Here is a 22,824-nt window from a genome sequence, read left to right as displayed (position 1 = left end):
AGCCAATGACCAAAAGTATTTATGTGCTGCCACCAATCAGCAGCTAGCTCCCAGCTCCTGAGCCTACCTATGTATGGTTTTCAACAAAGGATAGCAAGAGAATTAAGCGAATAGGGTAATAGAAGTAAATTGTGAATCTGAATCATGAAAGGAATTTTTGGGTTTTGTGTCCCTTTAATATACGTTTTACCTCTACGATTACCTTGTATCTAAGCATCTGCAGACTGCCCCCTTATTTCAGTTCTTTTGACAGACTTGCATTTTAGCAAGTTAGTGCTGACTCATAAGTAACTCCACGGGGGTGAGCACAATGTTATCTCTATGGCACACATGAACTAGCGCTGTCTAACTGTGAAAAACTGTCATAATAATGCACTGAGATAAGAGGCGGTTTTCAACAGTTTAGAGATCAGTTTGTACCTACCTAGCTTTAGCTTTCAATAAAGAATACTAAGAGAACAAAGCAAATTTGATGATAAAAGTAAATTGGAAAGTTGTTTAAAATTGCATGCCCTATCTGAATCATGAAAGTTTAAATTTAACTATTGGCTGCACACTCTCTAGTGACCTATTTATAACTGTACCTAATTAGCCACAGCTGAGAAGATAACCTAAGTTACAACACGGCAGCTCCCATTGTTTTATAGACATTAAAACTTTACACTTATTTTGTCACTATTTAAACAACTAATGAAACTTTAAAAAAAATACATCTACATGTTATCAGACTAATCTTTTCTTTGAATGTATTATTCTTTTTAGCATTTATTTAATGTTTAATGTCCCTTTAAATCTGAACATAAACGTCATCTGCCTGTCCAGACGTTTTGCCTCATGCTGACCTTAGAATGACTGATAAATTTGTACTTTGCTTTAAAAGGACAGTCTACTCCAGAAATGTTATTGTTTAAAAATATAGATAATCCTTTTATTGCCCATTCCCAGTTTTGCATAACTTACACTGTTATATTAAAGGGATATAGAACCCATTTTTTCTTTTATGATTAAGATAAAGCATACATTTTTAAACAACTTTCCTTTTTTACTTGTATTATCAATATAGATTCATTGTCTTGGTATCCTTTATTGAAGGAGCATCAATGCACTACTGTGAGCTAGCTGACCACATCATTAAGCCAATGACCAAAAGTATTTATGTGCTGCCACCAATCAGCAGCTAGCTCCCAGCTCCTGAGCCTACCTATGTATGGTTTTCAACAAAGGATAGCAAGAGAATTAAGCGAATAGGGTAATAGAAGTAAATTGTGAATCTGAATCATGAAAGGAATTTTTGGGTTTTGTGTCCCTTTAATATACGTTTTACCTCTACGATTACCTTGTATCTAAGCATCTGCAGACTGCCCCCTTATTTCAGTTCTTTTGACAGACTTGCATTTTAGCAAGTTAGTGCTGACTCATAAGTAACTCCACGGGGGTGAGCACAATGTTATCTCTATGGCACACATGAACTAGCGCTGTCTAACTGTGAAAAACTGTCATAATAATGCACTGAGATAAGAGGCGGTTTTCAACAGTTTAGAGATCAGTTTGTACCTACCTAGCTTTAGCTTTCAATAAAGAATACTAAGAGAACAAAGCAAATTTGATGATAAAAGTAAATTGGAAAGTTGTTTAAAATTGCATGCCCTATCTGAATCATGAAAGTTTAATTTTAACTAGACTGTCCCTTTAAGTCACTTGCAACTGAAGTCCAGCCCAGATCTGTATCCTTATACAGAAACATGATGGCTTGAGTCTCTGCCACAACATACGTTTTAACTGTAAGTCCTTCATTTAAATATTCATAAAAAAAATACAATAAAAAAGTCATTTAAATCAAATAAAGGAAACTTTCTTGATTTCATTTCATTAAGCATTAAAGATTGCAGCTTGCTTAATGCATTAGGTTCTTACTACAAACAATATGTTTCAATATTAGCTACATTTTCATTTTGTGAATTATAGTTCAAGAAGAGTGTATTTTTTATTTGCCATTATTACTTTCACTGTTAAATTTATGTCTAGCACATAAATATTCTGTTTTGTTTTCTTACAGGCCTGACATATTTCCCATGCAACAACATTTTTCACATAAACGACAGGGACAGTCCTCAAATAACCTGCTCATTTAATTAAAATGTATAACGTATCACCAGACGTTCTATCCATATAAGGAAGAATAAGATGCTCCTAGATAATCAAAAATAGCATTGTACGCTTGCTCAAAAAATGAGAAAATAATCTACTAATATAATTGTTTTCTAAGAAAACATTTTATTTAATATGATAGAAATCACATCATCCCAAAGAATAGAAGAAAACAAATTCTTCTTTTGCAGCACAAACTTACTAGTGAAAAAAGGAGACTGTATATTTCAGGCAATGTAGGCACATATTTAGCTGGTCATGTACTAAAACGTCACAATATTTTGATTCACTTTAATGCAAACCTGTCTGCTTAGAACATAAAAAAGTTACCTCAATAAATTAGGATACAACAAGGATTTAGAGAGCTCAGTGTAGAATTACACACTTAATTTTATAATTATGCTAGACTGCAGGACTTCTGTCGTGCAGCACCTACCCTCTGGAACACGCTCCCTCGTGCTGTCAGGCTTTGCCCAAATCTTTCTTCCTTTAAATACTCTCTGAAGACTTTTCTGTTCAGAGAAGGCTACCACCCAACTCAATAATATTTCTCTTACCTAACAACATTTCTCTCATCTAACTCTGCATTTAACATCTTTCTCAATCTTGCAGTCCTCACCTCCTGTTTCTCAACCTCCTATCCTTCTAGATTGCAAGTTCCCACAGGAATAGGGCCCTGAATTCCTCCTGTATGTGTTTGTAAATTTTGTCCTGTATCTTACAAGTTTTATATTGTTTTATTTAAATGAACTGTATCTATGGACAGCACAGCAGAATATGATGGTGCTTGAAGTTCGCTTCATAAATAAAGTATAATAATAATAAAAAAATAAATAATAAGAGAGGGTTAAAATTTAATATTTTATTGAAACAAATTATGTTGACACAACATTAATCTAAAATTGGGATCAGGGGATGAGTATATCACAACCATTTCCCTAAAGTCAAATAAATCCCAACACTAATTTAAAAAAACTAAGCCTGAGGGTGTGAATGGGTAATTCCTTATTCCTTTGTTTAGCAAAAGGGGTATATCACAGTGTTCATACTCTCAAAGCAGGCATACCTATGCGCTCAAAGGCGTCCTCCTGCCTGCAAGCTTCATTGGCATTACCCAGCCAGCCAATTTCTAACTAATAGCCCTATTACTTGTTAACACCACATATACAGAGGATAAACATCCGTTTTTCATTCTCAGACACCTCAGCGTATCATACTTGATTTAAAGTAACAAAATATAACTGTAATGTTACATATTATTCATTCAAGTTTTCTTTCCATCCTCCATATACAAACACACAGACCCCAGACACGCTACCCTCCGGACCGCCCACCTACGGAGGATGGAAAGATATGTTTATCCTCTGTATATGTGGTGTTGACAATAGGGCTATTAGTCAGAAATTGGCTGGCTGGGTAACCCCCCAAGAAGAAGCTTGCAGGCAGGAGGACGCCTTTGAGCACATAGGTATGTCTGCTTTGAGAGTATGAACACTGTGATATACCCCTATTGCTTAAATTAGTGTAGGGATTCATTTGACTATAAGGGAATGGTTGTGATATACCCATCCCCTAATCCCAATGTTAGATTAATGTTGTTTCAATAAAGTGTTAAATTTTAACCCTCTCTTATTATAGAACATACAGATTACCTGGGAATGTATCATCGCTTTTAATGCAGAGATATGGCTGTGAGTGGGTAATAAGAAACGCATACAAAGAAATCTAAAAGAAAGCTATGTTGAATAGAATATGCACAATCTGGTATTACAAGGGGTTAAGAAAAAAATAAGCATGATTAAGGGCTTGTTGTAGCCCGTAACATCAATAAAAGGACCTTTGGGTTATTTCAAATGAAGTGGTGCTATTGCACTGGTATTTTATACAGCGTTGGAGGGTTAGCAGAGACCCAGAAACAACATGCATACTGAAGTTATAAGGACTTAAAGCTGAGTGCTGTGCTCACTATTGTTACTTTTTTTTAATTAGCTATTGCATTTTAACGCAGCTGAAACCTTTTTTAGTTCACCCTGTAGTTTTAATGGATTGCGCGGGGTGCACTATTAGGGCTTGTTGTGTTCGTATTTCAAGTGTTCAGTTAAGTGTTGCACTCAATAGAAAATACCACTGTAAAATGTATCACATTTTAGAAACCGGAAGTAAAACATTAATACTTGCTAGTTTGCATAACAAAACACATGAAAATGCAATGGGAATAAAGGATTTCAGTTGTATTTAGACTAAACACATAAAACAAAGGTTTAAAAATGGAATAAAATGTTTTGTGGACAATTTAAAGGGATTTGGTATATGGAGGTGTAAAATGTGTATGTGTGTAAATATATGCGTGTACATATATGTGTGTATGTGCATCTATGTGTGTACATATATGTGAATGTATGTGTGTACAAATATGTATGTGTGTACATATGGGTTTATATATATATGTGCATGTGTATGTATAGGTGTACATATATGTGTGTATGTGCATCTATGTGTGTACATATGGGTTTATATATATATGTGCATGTGTATGTATAGGTGTACATATATGTGTGTATGTGCATCTATGTGTGTACATATGGGTTTATATATATATGTGCATGTGTATGTATAGGTGTACATATATGTGTGTATGTGCATCTATGTGTGTACATATGGGTTTATATATATATGTGCATGTGTATGTATAGGTGTACATATATGTGTGTATGTGCATCTATGTGTGTACATATGGGTTTATATATATATGTGCATGTGTATGTATAGGTGTACATATATGTGTGTATGTGCATCTATGTGTGTACATATGGGTTTATATATATATGTGCATGTGTATGTATAGGTGTACATATATGTGTGTATGTGCATCTATGTGTGTACATATGGGTTTATATATATATGTGCATGTGTATGTATAGGTGTACATATATGTGTGTATGTGCATCTATGTGTGTACATATGGGTTTATATATATATGTGCATGTGTATGTATAGGTGTACATATATGTGTGTATGTGCATCTATGTGTGTACATATGGGTTTATATATATATGTGCATGTGTATGTATAGGTGTACATATATGTGTGTATGTATGTGTAAGTGTTTTAAGCTTAAAGTGATAGTCATCTCTCCCCTTTTTAAAAGGACATGAAGTTGCGCTATAACTTACTTTTTAATATAGATATGAAATTCAAAAACCCTGCGTTTCACCACCGACTTCTGTGAGCTAAAGGTTTGAAGTGCTGTCAAATCAGTGCTCTAGCTACAACAAAAGTGCCATATGGGGAGAGGGCTGAATTTAGAAAAATTCAAACCGTTAGCTTACAGAAAAATTTACTTTTATAGTGGACGGCGGAGCACAGGGAATTTAAATTTCATATCTATACTAAAAAGTAAGTTATATCACATCTTCGTTACAACTGATGAATTAAACTGCATCTAAAATACCAGTTTAAAAGGTTTACCATCACTTTAATCTTTATTAAAGCAGTGTAGCACAGAAATAAGCAAATTACTCCAGTACTTGCACAGCCTCAGATTAGTGTTCAAGTGATATACAACATACATTTTACATGCAGATGTTAGAAAGAGGTTTGCTTGAGCAAAAAAGAATAATTGTGGACGTGTTATTTTCCCTCTAAAATTAGAATTGAGAAAAACAGTGAGAGCAGCAATCTGTTAAGTATATTAGCAAAACAGTTTTGATAATAACTGTAACATGTAAATAAATAAACCTAATACATACTAGTTTCAAAGCCAATTTTTGTAAAACCTCAAATACCTTAACATGTTATAAGAAGTGAGATTATTACTGAAGCCTACCTGTTCAGGGCATTGCACATTTCAATGGTAACCAGCACAGAGAGAGCCATAGTTGTGGGGTAACGGGACTCAAACACTTCACAATCAACTCCCTCAAACAATGGGTTATCACTGGAGCACTTCATGAAGTTCCTCTGTTAGGGAACATAACACCACCATGTTTATTTTGCTCATATTTGCTTCAATCTACTCCAGAATTGTTGTTGTTTAAAAAGATAGATCATCTCTTTATTACCCATTCCCCAGTTTTGCACAACCAACACTGTTATATTAATACACTTTTTTACCTCTGTGATTACAATTGGAAAGTTGTATAAAATTGCATGCTCTATCTGAATCATGAAAGTTTAATTTCACCTAGTCTGTCCCTTTAAATAGCACTAGTACACATTTATGGAAATTGATATTTATTTAAAATGATGCTAAGTTCACTGCTTAATAGAAGAGACTCATATTAGACATTGAGATATTACGAAATTGTTGAAGCAGGTGAAATTATCTCAGCATCAAGGCTTCACTAACACACTTGGGTGGGACAATGAGTCTATATATACAGTAAGGGTTTGTGGTTTCTGGTAATCTCAGAATCACAAATAGAACAATCATTTTTATTAAAGGGACACTACATTAAAAATAAAACTTTCATGATTCAGATAGATCATGCAGTCTTAAAGTGAATGTAAATTTTGATGAACCAGTGCCTGGTTTTTAATAATCCTATTAAAAACAGTGGCACTTTCATTCATCAAACTTTATATTTCACTGGTTTTGTTAAAATACTTACTTTTTCTTTGTGAAAGCCGATCCAGCGCTTCCCCCGCAAGCCTCTTCCTACATCAGAAATGACGATCCAGTCCTTCCTCCAATCGGCATTGCTTTAGGCAATGATTCCCCCGGGGGGGAAGCCGTGATTGAAGGATGCCGGAATCGTCATTGCTGATGTATGAAGAGGCTTGCAACGGGCTGGAGAAGCGCTGGAGTGGCTTTCAAGAAGAAAAGGTAAATATTTTAACAAAACCAGTGAAATGTAAAGTTTGATAAATGAAAGTGCCCCTGCTTTTAATAGGATTTTTAAAAACCGGGAACTCATTCCACTTTAAGAGACTTTCCAATGTACTTCCTTATTAAATTGTGCAGTCTTTTTATATGCACACTTTCTGAGGCACCAGCTACTGCTGAGCATGTGCAAACGTTCACAATATATACAAGTCTGTGATTGGCTAATGGCTGTCACATAATACAATAATACAAGGGGCTGGCAAATTAAAGTACATTTTTAAATTTGTCAGAATTTTTTTTACTGCTCATTTAAAATTTGGACTGTGACTGCATTGTATTTTTATTATATTACTTATAGTACTTATTGATTATGCAATTCTACTGTATTTAATGGTTCTTTAATATCAACCTTTTAATTACGTGGTTTATAAACACTTGCTTGACTGGTGCTAAGGTGGCAGCAGATAAAAAAATAAAAATTGCCAAATGTAGCATATTTTGAAACCTGGCCCACTCTGTGAATCTGTTTCGGCTTTTTCATTTTAAAAGGGTCATAAAACCCAGCATTTTTCTTTCAGGATTCAAATAAAGAATACCATTTAAAAAAAAATAAAAAACGTACTTCTATTATTAAATTTGCCTCGTTCTCATGTTATTCTTTGTTAAAGAGATAACTAGATAGGTAGTATTCACACGCATGAAGGACTGCTAAACAGGAAATAGTGCTGCCATCTAATACTCTTGATAATGTATAACCATGTTGCAAAAGCGCTGCCACATAGTGCTGCAGACATTTGTATGCTCCTGAGCTTACTTTCCTGCTCTTCAACAAAAGATAACAAGAAAACAAAGAAAATTTGATAATAGAAGTAAATTAGATAGTTGTTTAAAATTGTGTGTCCCATCTGAATCATGAAAGAAAATTGTTGGGTTTTATATCCCTTTTCAGCAATAACTAAAACATGCTCTGATTTTTTAAAGAGTTGGGGAATCCCTTTAGGAACAAACACTCTCTAATAGAAAGCAAAACCATAAATAAATCACTTACCAGCTGATAAAAGGTTAAATGTGGTCCTTCATCGTCATATAGAAACCACCAGGTAGCAGCTCCCACAGTGGCAAGACCTACATAAACTGTAATCACACAAAACACTTATGCTAGAGCAAATGCAAACTAGACAAGGGCAGACACTGAAAAAACTATAAACGAGAGATGGAAGAAGAGAAGGAAGACACTGAATAGACAGGAATTTAGCAAGAAGTAACAAATGAAAGAAGAAAAAAGGCAACAGAGATCTAAATATAAAAATAAAATAGCTTTTATATATTGTGTGTACCTCCAATTGCAAGGTATCTAAAAAAGAGCCATCCACTAATAAGAGGTTCCCTTGGGTTGCGTGGTGGTTTCTCCATGATGTCCAGGTCTGGTGGGTTGAAACCAAGAGCAGTAGCAGGAAGTCCATCTGTCACAAGGTTCACCCACAGAAGCTGAACTGGGATAAGGGCTTCTGGCAGGCCAACAATAGCCGTCAGGAAGATGCTGAAAGTGTACAAACACATCTCATGGTGAACACATATGAGAAAGCCCAGACAGTATATTTTCATAAAGATATTGTTTATCTGGGCTGCCTTTATGACCAATAGATAAACATCAATTTCAACCCAAGTTATTTTGCCGTCGCCCAATTAATAAAACAATACATCATGTTTACAGACAATACAAAAATCTGCTCAATAGGAAGAGAAAAACCAAAGAAATGTGATGCTCACAAATTGTGCGCATGTACTGACAGATTATATAATTACCAGAAAATGTGCTGTATTAGAACTTTTTAACAGCAAGAGCAATCAAGCAGTGTTGGTTGTTTACTGGAGGTTCAATTAAAAACGTTTATGGGATTTGAGCTAAAAATAGTGGGCATGGTTTAATATATAGTGCAGAAAGTGTAACCATTGTCATTTATTACTGTCCATTCAGCTGGAACATGTTTCACTAAAAGTCAAAGGTCTGAGCAGGTTGAACGCAACAGACACTTATCTGTTATTAAACTATGCAAGCATAATGTTGTCTGATAAGTAACATCTTAAAGGGATGTTAAACAGTCTGTTTCATAGTTGTAATAAAAGAGCACTAAGCAGAGGGTTATACTTAAAGGGATATTAAACAATGCTCTTTTGGTAAAAAAACAAATATGTTAAATCAAAGTAAACCTAAAAAGAAACAAATTGTGAAAAAACAGGAAACAACTTACTTGCATAATGAGACATCTATGAAACTTAGGTTATATTAGGCATGAGAAGGTATGTTAGCTAGTTTATTCACTTAATAGTAACCAGTCTATAAGTTGTATGATATCAGGTTAAGAAAAACCTTCCTGCTGAGGCCCCTCCACCTTGTAAGGCTGTGACAGGAAGTAAAGGACATTGCACACATGTAGGGAAAGAAAAGAAATAAAAAGGTAAAATCCATTTAAATAGATGAATAATAAAACATGCAATTATTTGTGTTAAGTATACAACAAAGCTTAGTGCTTTTTATTGCAACAAAGAAACAGACTGTTTTACATCCCTTTAAGAGAAATCATTACAATATGTATTATTCATCATTTTAAATGGCTTTTACCTTGTATTATTAAGTGTATTTATTACTTCCTCTCGCAACCCTACAAGGAGGCTGTGGACTATGCAGGAAGGCATAACTAGCTTAAAGTGAATGTCAATTTTGATGCTAAAGTGCCCGGTTTTTAAAACTTTGATGAAAAACAGGGGCACTTTAATTCATCAAAATTTACATTTCACTCCTGTTGTGACAAAAAACTTACCTTTTAAACTTCACAGCAGCTCCAGCTTCCTCCGGTCTCACAAGCCATTTCTGATGTCAGAAATGATTGATAGGTCATCCTCCAATCACAGCTTCCCCCCGGGGGATTTAGTGTCTGATTCACTGCTGTGATTGGAGGAAGCCGGATGCCTCATTTTAGACCCAGGAAGAGGCTTTGAAATGGGTGGAGGAAGCTGGAGCTGCTGTCAAGATAAAAAGGTAAGTTTTTTTTCACAACAGGAGTGAAATGAAAATTTTGATGAATTAAAGTGCCCCTGTTTTTAATCAAAGTTTTAAAAACCGGGCACTTTAGCATCAAAATTTACATTCACTTTAATGTCATAAATCTTCTAGAGTAACATGAGTTGATTTACTATAAAGTGAATAGGCTAAATAAACAGGGAGTCAGATTTGGCCATGCTCAGATCAGTCAAAATCCAACTTAAAGGGTTAGAAATCTAAGTCTCAAAATACTTCTTTAAAATACATTATAATAATTAGAAATATACATCAAATAAAACATACCTAGTTTGACAAGGAATTTAAGCTTCTAAATATATAACACAATAGTTTATATCTTTCATAGAACAAGTTGCAACAGCCGCCCATAAAAGTAGGCAGAACAATATTAAAATATATGTCCATGCAACATCCAATCACTAGATAGTTGCGCCCAATTATTTAAAATATTTATAATCTGTTATGTATGAACACATTGCATGCGCACTTGTGGGTAAAACGCTAATTCGACATCCTAAGGATGTGTAGTTTTGCTCGTCAGTCATGGGGTGGTTATAATACCTAAATCCTATTAGATGCTGACAATCTGTCATCCTCTAACTCTGACGTCACCGCATCAACTGAGCCCCCTCCCTCCTCCCACCTAGGGTGATGACGTGCCTAACCCGGAGTCATCTGAAGCACAATACGAATGCGTGAATTCATATCTATTAAAACTGCACATGCGGACTGCCATTATTATTATTATTTATTTGTAAAGCACCGCAAAATTCTGTAGCGCTGGGTACAATGATAGGAGTATACAATGACAAAGATTTGTGATAAAATACAAAACATAACAAAACTAAACAAATCTAGTACAAGAGGAAGAGGGCTCTGCTTCGGAGAGCTCACAGTCTATAGGTTTAGGGTGCAGAGACATAAGGTTGGGGTAGCTTGTTACATCGGTTGTATTTGCAGCAGTGAGTCAGGCAGTTCATGTACATGTATTAGTTTGGTTCGGATGAGGGATGGAGGAGAGATGGTAAGCCTCTCTGAATAGGTGAGTTTTCAAGGAGCATCTGAAGCTAAACAAGGTTGGAGACAGTCTTATGGAGCAGGGTAGAGAGTTCCAGAGGACAGGAGCAGCATGTGTGAAGTCTTGGAGGCGGGAGTGGGACGTAGGGATAACAGGAGTAGAGAGACGTAGGTCAGAGGTTGATCGAAGAGGACGGGATGGGGAATATTTCATGATGAGAGAGAAAATATAGTTGGGAGTAAGACTGTTGAGTGCTTTGTAAGTTAAGGTTAATACTTTAAATTGTATTCTGAAGTGTATGGGGAGTCAGTGTAAAGACTGGCAGAGCGGAGCAGCTGATGTAGATCAGCGACTTAAGTGGATGAGTCTAGCAGAAGCATTCATAATAGATTGGAGGGAGGAGAGGTGGTGTATTGGAAGGCCATTTAGGAGTAGATTGCAATAATCAATGTGTGACAAAATGAGGGAATTAATAAGTATTTTTGTAGTTTTTTGAGTAAGAAATGGACGAATTCTGGAAATGTTGTGTAGGTGTGAATGGAAGGATTTGGTAAGCGCTTGTATATGTGGGTTGAATGTGAGTTCTGAGTCTAGTGTGACCCCAAGACAGCGGACCTGGGGTGAGGTGTTGAGAATAGAGTCTCCAACCGTCAGAGAAATGTCAGGTGTTGGATGTCTCGAAGAGGGGGGGGGAGAAGAAACAGCTCAGTTTTGGACAGATCGAGTTAGAGGTAGTGTGAAGACATCCAAGAGGAAATTGCGGAAAGGCAGTCAGAAATCTGGTTGAGTAAAGAGGGAGAGATATCAGGAGAGCAAAAATAGATTTGGGTATCATCAGCATATAAGTGGTACTGGAATCCAAAGGAGGCTATAAGTTTTCCAAGGCAGGATGTATAGAGAGAGAAAAGCAAGGGGCCCAAGACAGAGCCTTGCGGTACTCCAACTGAGAGAGAGCATAGGATCACAAGATATGTTGTTAAAGGAAACTGAAAACAAGCGGTTTGACAGATATGATGCAAACCAGGAGAGTGCTGTGTCTCGGATGCCAAATGAATGTAGTATTTTTAGGAGGAGAGAATGGTCAACTGTGTCAAAAGCTGCAGACAGGTCAAGAAGAATTAGTAAGGAGTAATGGCCATTTGCTTTAGCTGATAACAGGTCATTTGTTACTTTAGCAAGAGCGGATTCTGTTGAGTGTTTAGGGCGGAAACCAGATTGTAGTGGCACAAGTAAGGAGTTAGTTGTGAGAAATTGAGTTAGCCGATTTTAGATTTCTCGTTCCAATAATTTTGAAGCAAAGGGACTGATATGATTGATGCATGCTTGAATGTGTCAGGAAATGTGCCAGCGGTGAGAGATTGGTTAAAGAGATGAGTTAGGGTAGGGGTTAGTGAAGCAGAGAGAGGGAGGGGATAAGTTGTGAAGGAATAGGGTCAAGTGGGCAGGTTGTGAGATGAGCCAAGGATAGGAGTGCAGAGACTTCTTCCTCTGTTACAGGAGGGAAGTAGCATAGATTATTGTTAATAGAAGGGGTGGGTAGGATTGCTGGGTTTGAGTGGTGTGAGGTGCAGATCTCTTTTCTAATGGTGTCAATTTTATTTTTGAAGTGATCAGCAATAATCTGAGCAGTGAGGTTGGTAGTGGGCAGGGGGGCAGGCGGACATAGAAGGGAGTTAAAGGTTGAGAACAGATTTCTGGGGTTGGATGCGTGAGATGACACAAGGAAGGGGAAATAGACTTGTTTGGCAAGGCTGAGCGCAGAGTTGTAGGACTTAAGGGTGAATTTATAATGCTGGAAATCAGCACAGGTGCGTGATTTCCTCCACTGTCGTTCAGCAGCCCGTGAGCATCGCTGAATATATCTGGTCTGTTTAGTGTGCCACGGTTGCCGTCGAGTGATTGATGTACATCGAAGAGTGGAGGGTGCAGTTTTGTCAAGTGTTGATTTTAGTGCTGAATTATACTGTGGCATCACAAGGTTTGGACAAGAGAGGGATGAAATGTGAGCAGAGGACTCAGTTGAGTGGAAAAATCTGTGAGATCCAAGTCATTTAAATTCCTGTAAGGTAGCAGTTTTTTGGGGGCTTGCAAAGATGTAGCAGGTAGAGTAAGAGAGAAAGTTAGTAGATGGTGGTCAGAGAGACGAAAGGGGAGGTTAAGGGAGTTGGAAACAGCACAGAGATTTGTGAAGACCAGGTCTATGGAGTTGCCTTCACGGAGTGTTGGAGATGTTGTTCATTAGGACAGACCTAAAGAGGTGGTAAGGTATAGAGCAGGGGTGTCCAAACTTTGCTCTCCAGAGGTTTTGGAACTACATTTCCAATGATGCTCAGCCAGCATTTTATCTAGCTGAGCATCATGGGAAATGTAGTTCCAAAACCTCTGGAGAGCAAAGTTTGGACACCCCTGGTATAGAGGTTTAGAGACAGCAGGCATGTTAGGATTACCAAGGGGTATGTTGAAGTCCCCTAAGATGAGAGAAGGGAAATTACAAGAGAGAAAATGTGGAAGCCAGGCTTCAAAGTGGTCCAGAAATTGTGATGTTGGGCCAGGGGGCCGATAGATAACTACAACATGAAGAGCTATAGGGGAGAAGAGGCGGATAGCATGAACTTCAAAAGATGAGAAGGAAAGAGAGCAGGGTGAAGGAATGTCGTGAAAGGTACTGTGTGGAGAAAAGAGAATTCCTACTCCTCCTCCTTGTTTGTCTTCAGGCCTGGGAGTGTGAGTGAAATGCAGGCCGCCATAGCACAGAGAGGCTACAGCAGTTGTGTTAGAGGAGGAAAGCCAAGTTTCAGTGAGGGCTAACAGGTTAAGTGAACGTGAAATAAATAGGTTGCAAGCTTATTGCATACTGAGCGTGCATTCCAAAGGGCACACAAGATTTGGGGTATACTAATAGAGGTGCAGTTAATAAGGTTTAGAGGGTTATGTGGGCAAGGTGTATGAGGTGTCATTTGGGGTAGTGATCTAAGGGAAGCAGAGGGTGGACCTGGGTTAGGCGAGACATCCCCAGCTGCAAGAAGAAGAAAGATGGTGAGCGAAAGGAGATGAGAATGTGTCTTATGTGAGTGTTTAAGTTTAGGATCAGTGAAGCATGGCTAGCTGAGGGATGTGAGATAGGAATAGAGTTAATGTGTGTTGTAGAGAGGGAAAGGTAGAAGAGAAGGAGAAATATAAATGTTCTGAGTGCTGTTTGTGAATGGAAGAGCTGTGACTTTAAGGGGAAGGGAGGAAAAGGTTAATAAAGATATTAAAAAAGTGTAGCATGTTTGCATTTAATTTTGGAAATGTGAAAGTACTTATCTCTGTTGTCCACTCCTTCGAATAACTCTGTTGTTATAACTCTCTCTACACTTATCAACTAGCACACTTAGAGAACTGCACAAATGCAACGCTGCACTGATCTAACAAGTTAGCTTGATGTAACAAGCTGGGGATATTCAATTTAAAGGTAATAACAGTCACATGCTTCTAATTAGAAAAGGTCATAAATTAGAGCAGGATCAAACAAGGCATAAGCAAACATTGCATATGGCACCTTTCTTATCAAACTGGAAGACAGAGTAATTTTTTTTTTTTTTTTTTTTTAAAGGTAAGAGAGACATACCAGAGATAAAGATTTGTAGGGGAATATGCAGTTATAGTATGTGAAGCCATGATTGTTATACTCAGGTAGAACTCCATAATACTCTGGGCATAATGAGAAAACCCAGGGGTTGGGCAGCAATAAGATTTTCATATGGAAAATATAAGAGAACCAAAAAAAAATGTAATACATGTTATTTGCATTTTTAAAATGCTTTTCACAATGTTTTTAATGCTGTAAAAAAAAAAAAAATTGGGTTAACTATCCCTTTAACTTTCCAACATGTCAGCTCTTATCACACTGAGGGGACAGGGGCTACACACTGAAAATTGGTCATTGTGCAAGATCACAAGTAAGTTGTTTGCTCTTTTTTTTTTTTACACAATCAGTTTCTTTTTATGTTTATTTTGATCTAACATATTTGTTTTTACCGAAAGAGGGGTGTTTCATATCTCTTTAAGCTTAAACTAAACATGAGCTCTGATGATGCTTTGTTAAAAATATTCTCCAGCCAAATAAAAGGTCAAGCACACTAGCAATTCTCACTATTCACTATAATTAATTGAATTATTTTAAACTTTCAATAGCAGAAAAAGCAGCAACACCTCTAAATATACATAAGGTAACACAGAACAAGGGTACTAAATACTTTCCAAGTGTATTTCAACATCCAAGTAAAAACAGAAACTAGAGATTTTATTACAGACTACCTATAATATATTTAATTTGCTTAAGACATAGGGTCAGATGAATTTCATTAGCATAGCGAGAAATATTAAGTTCATCCTCACAGGGATGGCCTTACAGAATGACCTAAGAAAAAGTTCTAAACTAGGAATTCCCAGTGGGTTTCAAGCTTACCTCCATAGAAAGTAGTGAAGCGCACTATAATGCTTCAGGGAGAGCGAATGTGACAGGGAGTACCTGGCACTAAAGGCAACAGCTTTTTCAAAGCACATACAAATCAAGCTACACTGTTAATAGCGTAATTTAACTTGCATTTCTTTCTAGTTTCACAAACATCTTTTTCCTTCCCTTCCATTAACACAATGGCCTAGATTACAAGTGAAGAGATACATTTCTTTCATATGACATGGTGAATCCACGGAATCATCCATTACTGTTGGGAATACCACTCCTGGCCATCAGGAGAGGCAAAGAGCACTTCGCACAAACCCTAGTCATTCTCTTTGCCTTCAGTGCAAGGAGGAGGTGAAGTTTAGGTGTTAGATTCTTCTATCAAGATTTTTTTGTTTTAAAGGCAGGGCTTGCTTGCTCTGATCTTCCTTATCTACTGGGTTTAGCTGTATTCCACATTAGTCTCTTCAGTAAGGCTGTGGTAGTTTTTAAGCAGTCAGGAACTTGTGGGGTGGGCCTCACTTTGTTTTCCTGACAAGTTGCTGCCCTCTCACAGAATACCAGAGTAGGCTTACTCTGTTCTTCTCCTTTCCATCTCATACCGGTGAGATGTCCTTCCTGTCGGACAGGGGTGCAAGTAAGTGCCAGTTTTGAATTTTATTCAGTTTCCTAGCACTGGAATTTTCACTGCATCATGTATGGGCTAAGTTATCCTGAGTTCAAGATACATTAGACAGGGGCAGGGCTCTGCTGTGTTATGGTGGGGAGAGAGTGTTATTTATAAAACTAATAGGATACGTTTTATTTTTTGGTAGCTCAGTGTGTTCAACTTATGACAATTGTGGAGTTTTTTTAGGAGGGGGCAAATATCTAATAGCATTTTTCATTTCGGGCTGTTTTTTCGGCCATTCCATACAGTCACAGGGGCGGAGTTCTTAGCCGGCTTCAGAGCGCTCTGATTTTGCACTCTTTTTCCTGTTTCGATTCCCGGCAGCTACTGATGCAGTAGAATAGCGTGTTTGTCTCAGAATCCAGTCTCCTTCCATTTTGCAAGAGCAGGTAGGCACCCCAGCTTAACGCTGAGGTGTAGAGGGGCCAGCCATTTTTCTAACTGCTTAGTTTTAAAGACTCTGCTAAGGAGTCTGTTTATTTAGAGGGAGGGTCTGTTTTTTTTTGTGTTGCGGTTTGCATAACCAACGATTGCTTTTAAAATTTTAAGAGACAGTACTTGAATTTATATTAAAAAAAAATAAGTTTTTTTGTTATTTCTGTTTTTTTTTGCAAAGATGGACGTTCAGCCTACTCCAGAATTAGAGTGAAAGATTTGTTGTGGTGCCCATGTGGAACATCCTTTGCCTTTCTGTGGTTCTTGCATTAAAAGAACCTTAATGTATAAGGACAGACTATTTATTACTGAGCCACCAATCTCTCAGAAAGAGTCTGTTCAGGCAATGCCAAAGTCTCCTCCTCAAGTACCCCATGTTTCGTTACCATCTCAAGCAGTGTCCTGCGGTTCCTCGCAGACTCTTGATGGAGTTTTTTTTTTAAAGCAGAGATTGCTGCCCAGGTATCCTCAGCAGTATCTGAGGCGCTAGCTGCCATTCCCTTGCTGCACGGGAAACGTAAGAGGAAGTCTAGAGAATCAGATAGTAAGGTTTCTGATCCTATTCAGGCTAACCAGGTTGATGAAGATACTTCGGTAGCCTCTGAGGGTGAAATCTTAGATTCGGATAGTGTAATTCCTTCTTCTGATGCTGAAGTGGTTTCCTTCAGATTTAAGCTTGAACACCTCAGTGTGTTGCTTAAGGAGGTTTTAGCTACTTTGGATGACTCCGATGCGCCTGTCGCGGTCAATCCTAAGAAATCTAGAAAATTCAATAGATATTTTGATGTCCCCTCTCCTGGAGAGGTGTTTCTGGTTCCACACCATGCCACGGATATCATCACCCAGGAATGGGAGAGACCAGGGATTCCTTTCTTGCCTTCCCCTGATTTTAAGAAGATGTTCCAGGGGCTGATTCCATAAAGGAGCTGTGGCAGACAGTTCCAAAGGTGGAAGGGGCGATTTCCACTTTGGCAAAGAGAACTACTATTCCTATTGAGGACAGTTGTTCGTTCAAAGATCCTATGGCTAAAAAGCTTGAGGCCTTCTTAAAGAAAATGTATATTTATCAGGGGTTACAATGGCAACCGGCAGTGTGCATTGCCACAGTAACCAGTGCAGCGGCCTATTGGTTCAACGCTCTTTCGGAGTCTCTTCAAGCGGAAACTCCCTTGGAGGAGATTGAGGATAGAATAAAGGTTCTTAAAGTTAGCAAACTCCTTTATCATTTATGCTTCCTTGCAGGTCATTAAGTTGGGGGCCAAGATTTCTGGTTTTGTAATCTTAGCGCGTAGAGCATTATGGCTTAAGTCTTGGTCTGCTGATGTTTCTTCCAAATCTAAGCTTTTGGCAATCCCTTACAAGGGTAAGACCTTGTTCAGTCCAGCCTTAATAGAAATTATTTCCAATATCACGGGTGATAAAGGTTCTTTTCTGCCTCAAGACAAGGAGAACAAGATGAAAGGATGCCAGGCTAAATTTCGTTCTTTTTGGAACTTCAGAGGTAAGTCTTCCCCGGCCTCATCCAAACAAGAACAGCCCAAGCCCTCTTGGAAGCCTGGTCAGTCTTGGAACAAGGGGAAGCAATCTAAGAAGCCCACAGCTGAATCCAAGTCAGCGGGACCAGATCAGGTGGGGGGCAGACTCTCTCTGTTCACGCAAGCTTGGGAAAGAGATGTTCCGGACCCGTGGGCAGTGAACACAGTTTACCAGGGATACAAGTTGGAGTTCAAAACCTTGCCTCCCAGGGGCAGGTTCCACCTCTCAAGATTATCTATAGATCAGACAAAAAGAGAGGTTTTCTTGAAATGTGTTCAGGACCTCTCTCTCTCAGGAGTGATAGTGCCGGTTCCAAGACAGGAACAGGCTCTAGGGTTCTACTCAAACCTGTTTGTGGTTCCCAAAAAAGAGGGAACTTTCAGGCCCATTTTAGAACTCAAGTTGCTAAACAAATTTCTATGAGTACCGTCCTTCAAGATGGAGACTATCCGCTCCATTCTTCCTCTCATTCAAGAGGGTTAATTCATGTCAACCATAGACCTGAAGGATGCTTACCTTCACGTTCCCATTCACAGGGACCATTACAAATATCCGAGGTTTGCCTATTTAGACAAACACTTTCAATTTGTGGCGCTTCCTTTCAGCCTTGCCACAGCACCCAGAGTCTTTTCAAAGGTTCTGGGAGCTCTATTGAAAGTAATTCGGGCCAGGGGAATTGCAGTGGGGCCTTATCTGGATGACATTCTGGTTCAGACACCATCCTTGCAACTAGCAGAATCCCACAAAAGTATTTTGTTGGCGTTTCTTCATGCACACGGTTGGTCAATCTGTAGAAAAGTTTCCTTGTTCCAGCTACAAGGGTGATATTCCTAGGAACCATTATAGATTCTCTAGCAATGAAGATATTTCTGACGGAGGTCAGAAAAGCCAAGATTCTGTCCGTGTGTCTGTCTCTGCAGTCAACAGCACAACCATCTGTGGGCCAATGCACGGAGACAATCGGGTTAATGGTGGCTTCCATGGACATAGTTCCGTTTGCTCGGTTCTATTTGAGACCTCTGCAGCTATGCAAGCTTGCTCAGTGGAAAGGGGATTATACAGATCTATCTCAGAGAATAGTTCTGGATCAATCTGCAAGGGAAACTCTACCGTGGTGGCTGTCGCAAGAACATCTTTCCCGAGGGACGTGTTTTCAGAGACCCTCTTGGGTAATTGTGACCACGGATGCCAGCCTGTTGGGTTGGGGAGCAGTCTGAGACTCGTTGAAGGCACAGGGACTTTGGTCTCAGGAGTTATCTGCTTTCCCCATAAACATTCTGGAGTTGAGAGCGATCTTCAATGCCTTGATGGCTTGATCTCAGCTGGCCCTAGCTTGGTTTATCAGATTCCAGACGAACAACATAACCTCAGTGGCTTATATCAACCACCAAGGGGGAACTCTGAGTTCCTTAGCCATGAAGGAGGTGGTACGGATCATCCAGTGGGCGGAGGCTCACAATTGCTGCCTATCTGCTATCCACATTCCAGGAGTGGACAATTGGGAAGCAGATTTTCTGAGCAGGCAGACTTTCCATCCCAGGAAGTGGGAACTCCATCCGGAAGTGTTCTCCAGGTTAACAACCAAATGGGGGTTACCAGAATTGGATATGATGGCGTCTCGTCAGAACACCAAGCTCCCAAAGTACAGTTCAAGGTCGAGGGACTCTCAAGCCTTTCTGATAGATGCTCTGGCAGTTGCTTGGAACTTCAGGTTGGCATACCTCTTCCCTCCATTTGCTCACCTTCCGCGAGTCATTGCTCGGATCAAGCAGGAGAGAGCATCAGTGATTCTAATAGCTCCTGCGTGGCCTCGCAGGATCTGGTATGCGGATCTAGTAAAAATGTCATTACTACCTCCATGGAGACTTCCGCTGAGGGAGGACCTTCTTCTTCAGGTGCCCTTCCATCAGCCAAACCTAGTTTCTCTGAAACTGACTGCTTGGAGATTGAACACTAGATTTTAGCTAAGCGTGGTTTTTCTGAGTCAGTCATTGAGACCATGATTCAGGCTCATAAGCCTGTCACTAGAAAGATTTACCATAAGATATGGCGTAACTATCTTTATTGGTGTGAGTCGAAAGGATATTCTTGGAGTAAGGTTAGGATCCCAAGGATCTTGTCTTTTCTCCAGGAAGGCCTTGAGAAGGGGTTGTCAGTCAGTACCCTTAAAGGTCAGATTAATGCTTTGTCTATTTTGTTGCACAAGCGTCTGGTGGACGTGCTGGATGTCCAATCTTTTTGTCAGGCCCTGGTCAGAATCAGGCCTGTATTAAAATCAGTTGCTCCACCTTGGAGCCTTAATTTGATTCTTAAAGTTTTACAACAGGCTCCATTTGAGCCTATGCATTCTGTGGATATTAAGTAATTATCTTGGAAAGTTTTGTTTCTTGTTGCTATTACTTCTGCTCGGAGGGTTTCTGAACTCTCCGCTTTGCTGTGTGATTCTCCTTATCTCATATTTCATGCAGATAAGGCAGTTCTCCGTACCAAGGTTGTTTTTCTTCCAAAGGTTGTTTCGGACATAAATATTAATCAGGAAATTGTTGTTCCTTCTCTCTGTCCTAATCCTTCTTCTCATAAAGAGCAGTTGTTGCACAACTTGGATGTTGTGTGGGCTCTTAATTTCTATGTGCAGGCTACAAAGGACTTTTGTCAGTCTTGTGCATTGTTTGTTTATTTTTCTGGTAAACGTAAGGGTCAGAAAGCTACTGCCACTTCTCTTTCTCTCTGGTTGAGAAGTATTATTTGTTTGGCATATAAGACTGCTGGAGAGCATCCTCCTGAGAGAATTACAGCTTATTCCACCAGGGCGGCATCTTCCTCTTGGGCCTTCAAGGATTAGGCCTCTGTAGAACAGATCTGTAAGGCTGCGACTTGGTCTTCTTTGCACACTTTTTCTAACTTCTATAAATTTTATAATTTTGCCTCGCCCGAGGCTTCTTTCGGGAGAAAGTTTCTTCAAGCAGTGGTGCCTTAGTTTTAGGTTACCTGTCTTGCCCTCCCATATCATCTGTGTCCTCTAGCTTGGGTATTGATTCCCAACAGTAATTGATGATTCAGTGGACTCACCGTGTCATAAGAAAGAAAACAAAATGTATGCTTACCTGATAAATTAATTTATTTATTGACACGGTGAGTCCATGGCCCTCCCTGTTTTTTGGTTGGACAGTTTTGGTTTATTTCAACCTCTGGCACCTCTGCACCTTGTGCTGCTTCCTTTCTCTCCTTTTCCTTCGGTCCAATGACTGGGGTTTGTTGGAAGGGAAGTGATACTTAACAGTTTTGCTGTGGTGCTCTTTGCCTCCTCCTGCTGGTCAGGAGTGGTATTCCCAACAGTAATTGATGATTCTGTGGACTCACAGTGTCAAGAAATAAATAAATTTATCAGGTAAGCATACATTTTGTTTTTTATGACTCTGAGCGCTAACTGTGCTCAAGGTAAAACATTAGCCCTAACGGCTTGTATTACAAGTTGAAAGTAAAAAGTTAGTGTGAGAGCAAAAGACTAACTTCTAGGATATCGCGACCACACTAACTCCTTCTCCCCATAGGTTTCTTTGGTGCACACTAAAGAAAGCCTTTTTAATTTTATCGCTCATGTGCTAACCCAAAGCAGTGTTAGACTAACTGTACTAAAAATATAGTCCGGTACAATCGTTTCATTGATGATATCATAATAATTTGGCAGGGAGAATCTAAGGATATCAGTATATTTCTAGAATACATGAATACTAATTCATATAATCTTAAATTCACACATTCCTTCTCGCAAGATAAAATAGATTTTTTAGATCTTACACTATTTAATGACAAAGAATATAATAAGGTAGCAGTTAAAATTTTTAGGAAGAGTACTGATAGAAATGGTTTACTAAATGCTCATAGTGGACGACATCTAAAAAAGTGGAAAGATAACATCCCGCTGGGGCAATACCAACGCATCAGACGTAATTGTACAAAAAGAGAGGATTATATGGTGGAAGCAATGGCCCTAACTTCTAAATTTGAAGAGAAGGGGTACAATAAACATCTACTAAAAACTACTAAATTAAAAGGTAGATGGAATGGACAGAAAATCCCTAATTAAGCGATCAGGGAAGGAAGACACAAAAGGGTCAAAAGAAAGAAATTAAAATGATAATCCTAAATTTATAACAAAATTTATTAGTGAACATTATAATATTAAAAAGATTATAAAAAAACACTGGCAAGTACTAAGACTAGACCCTATTCTAAAATCATATATAGGCGAGAAGCCAGATATCTTGTTTAGGAAAAATAGAGATCTTAAGAACATGCTTGCTCCAACGAAGTTAAGAGGTGGGAAAGGAAAAGATATAAAATCAGCACAAGAGAACAGAATTAATAATGGCACCTATAAGTGCAAAACAAAAAATTGTGTTATGTGCCCCCATCTAAAGCCACGAAATAATGTGTTTTTTAGTTCAGATAACTCAAAGGAGGTCAAAAGCAGATGTACATGTTTAAGTACATATGTGGTGTATCAGCTAAAATGCAAATGCAATCTTATCTATATAGGGCGCACGAAAAGAAAGGTCAAATACAGATTTAAAGAACATTTGACAAATATAGAAAAGAACTTAGACACTCATAGTGTACCTGCACATTTTAAAATTGCTCACAACAATGATATAAAAGATTTAGAGATTAAAGTAATTGAGTG

The 22,824-nt window shown here is 38.5% G+C and overlaps 1 protein-coding gene across 1 annotated transcript in view; it reads right to left on the bottom strand.

Annotated features, from left to right (window-relative positions):
- Positions 1 to 22,824, bottom strand: part of ATP2A3 (ATPase sarcoplasmic/endoplasmic reticulum Ca2+ transporting 3) — a 521,243-nt gene that overhangs the window by 52,635 nt on the left and 445,784 nt on the right. The window contains exons 16-18 of the mRNA XM_053707504.1: positions 8,311 to 8,513; positions 8,022 to 8,107; positions 5,975 to 6,108 (exon numbers count right to left, since the gene is read on the bottom strand). Of these exons, the coding sequence (XP_053563479.1) occupies positions 5,975 to 6,108; positions 8,022 to 8,107; positions 8,311 to 8,513 (423 nt within the window). The remainder of the gene's footprint in view (positions 1 to 5,974; positions 6,109 to 8,021; positions 8,108 to 8,310; positions 8,514 to 22,824) is intronic.

This window comes from Bombina bombina, chromosome 3, assembly GCF_027579735.1.
Source record: "Bombina bombina isolate aBomBom1 chromosome 3, aBomBom1.pri, whole genome shotgun sequence".
NCBI lineage: Eukaryota > Metazoa > Chordata > Amphibia > Anura > Bombinatoridae > Bombina > Bombina bombina.
Note: the sequence above shows the minus strand (reverse complement) of the source record. Positions and strands in the feature narration are given on the sequence as shown.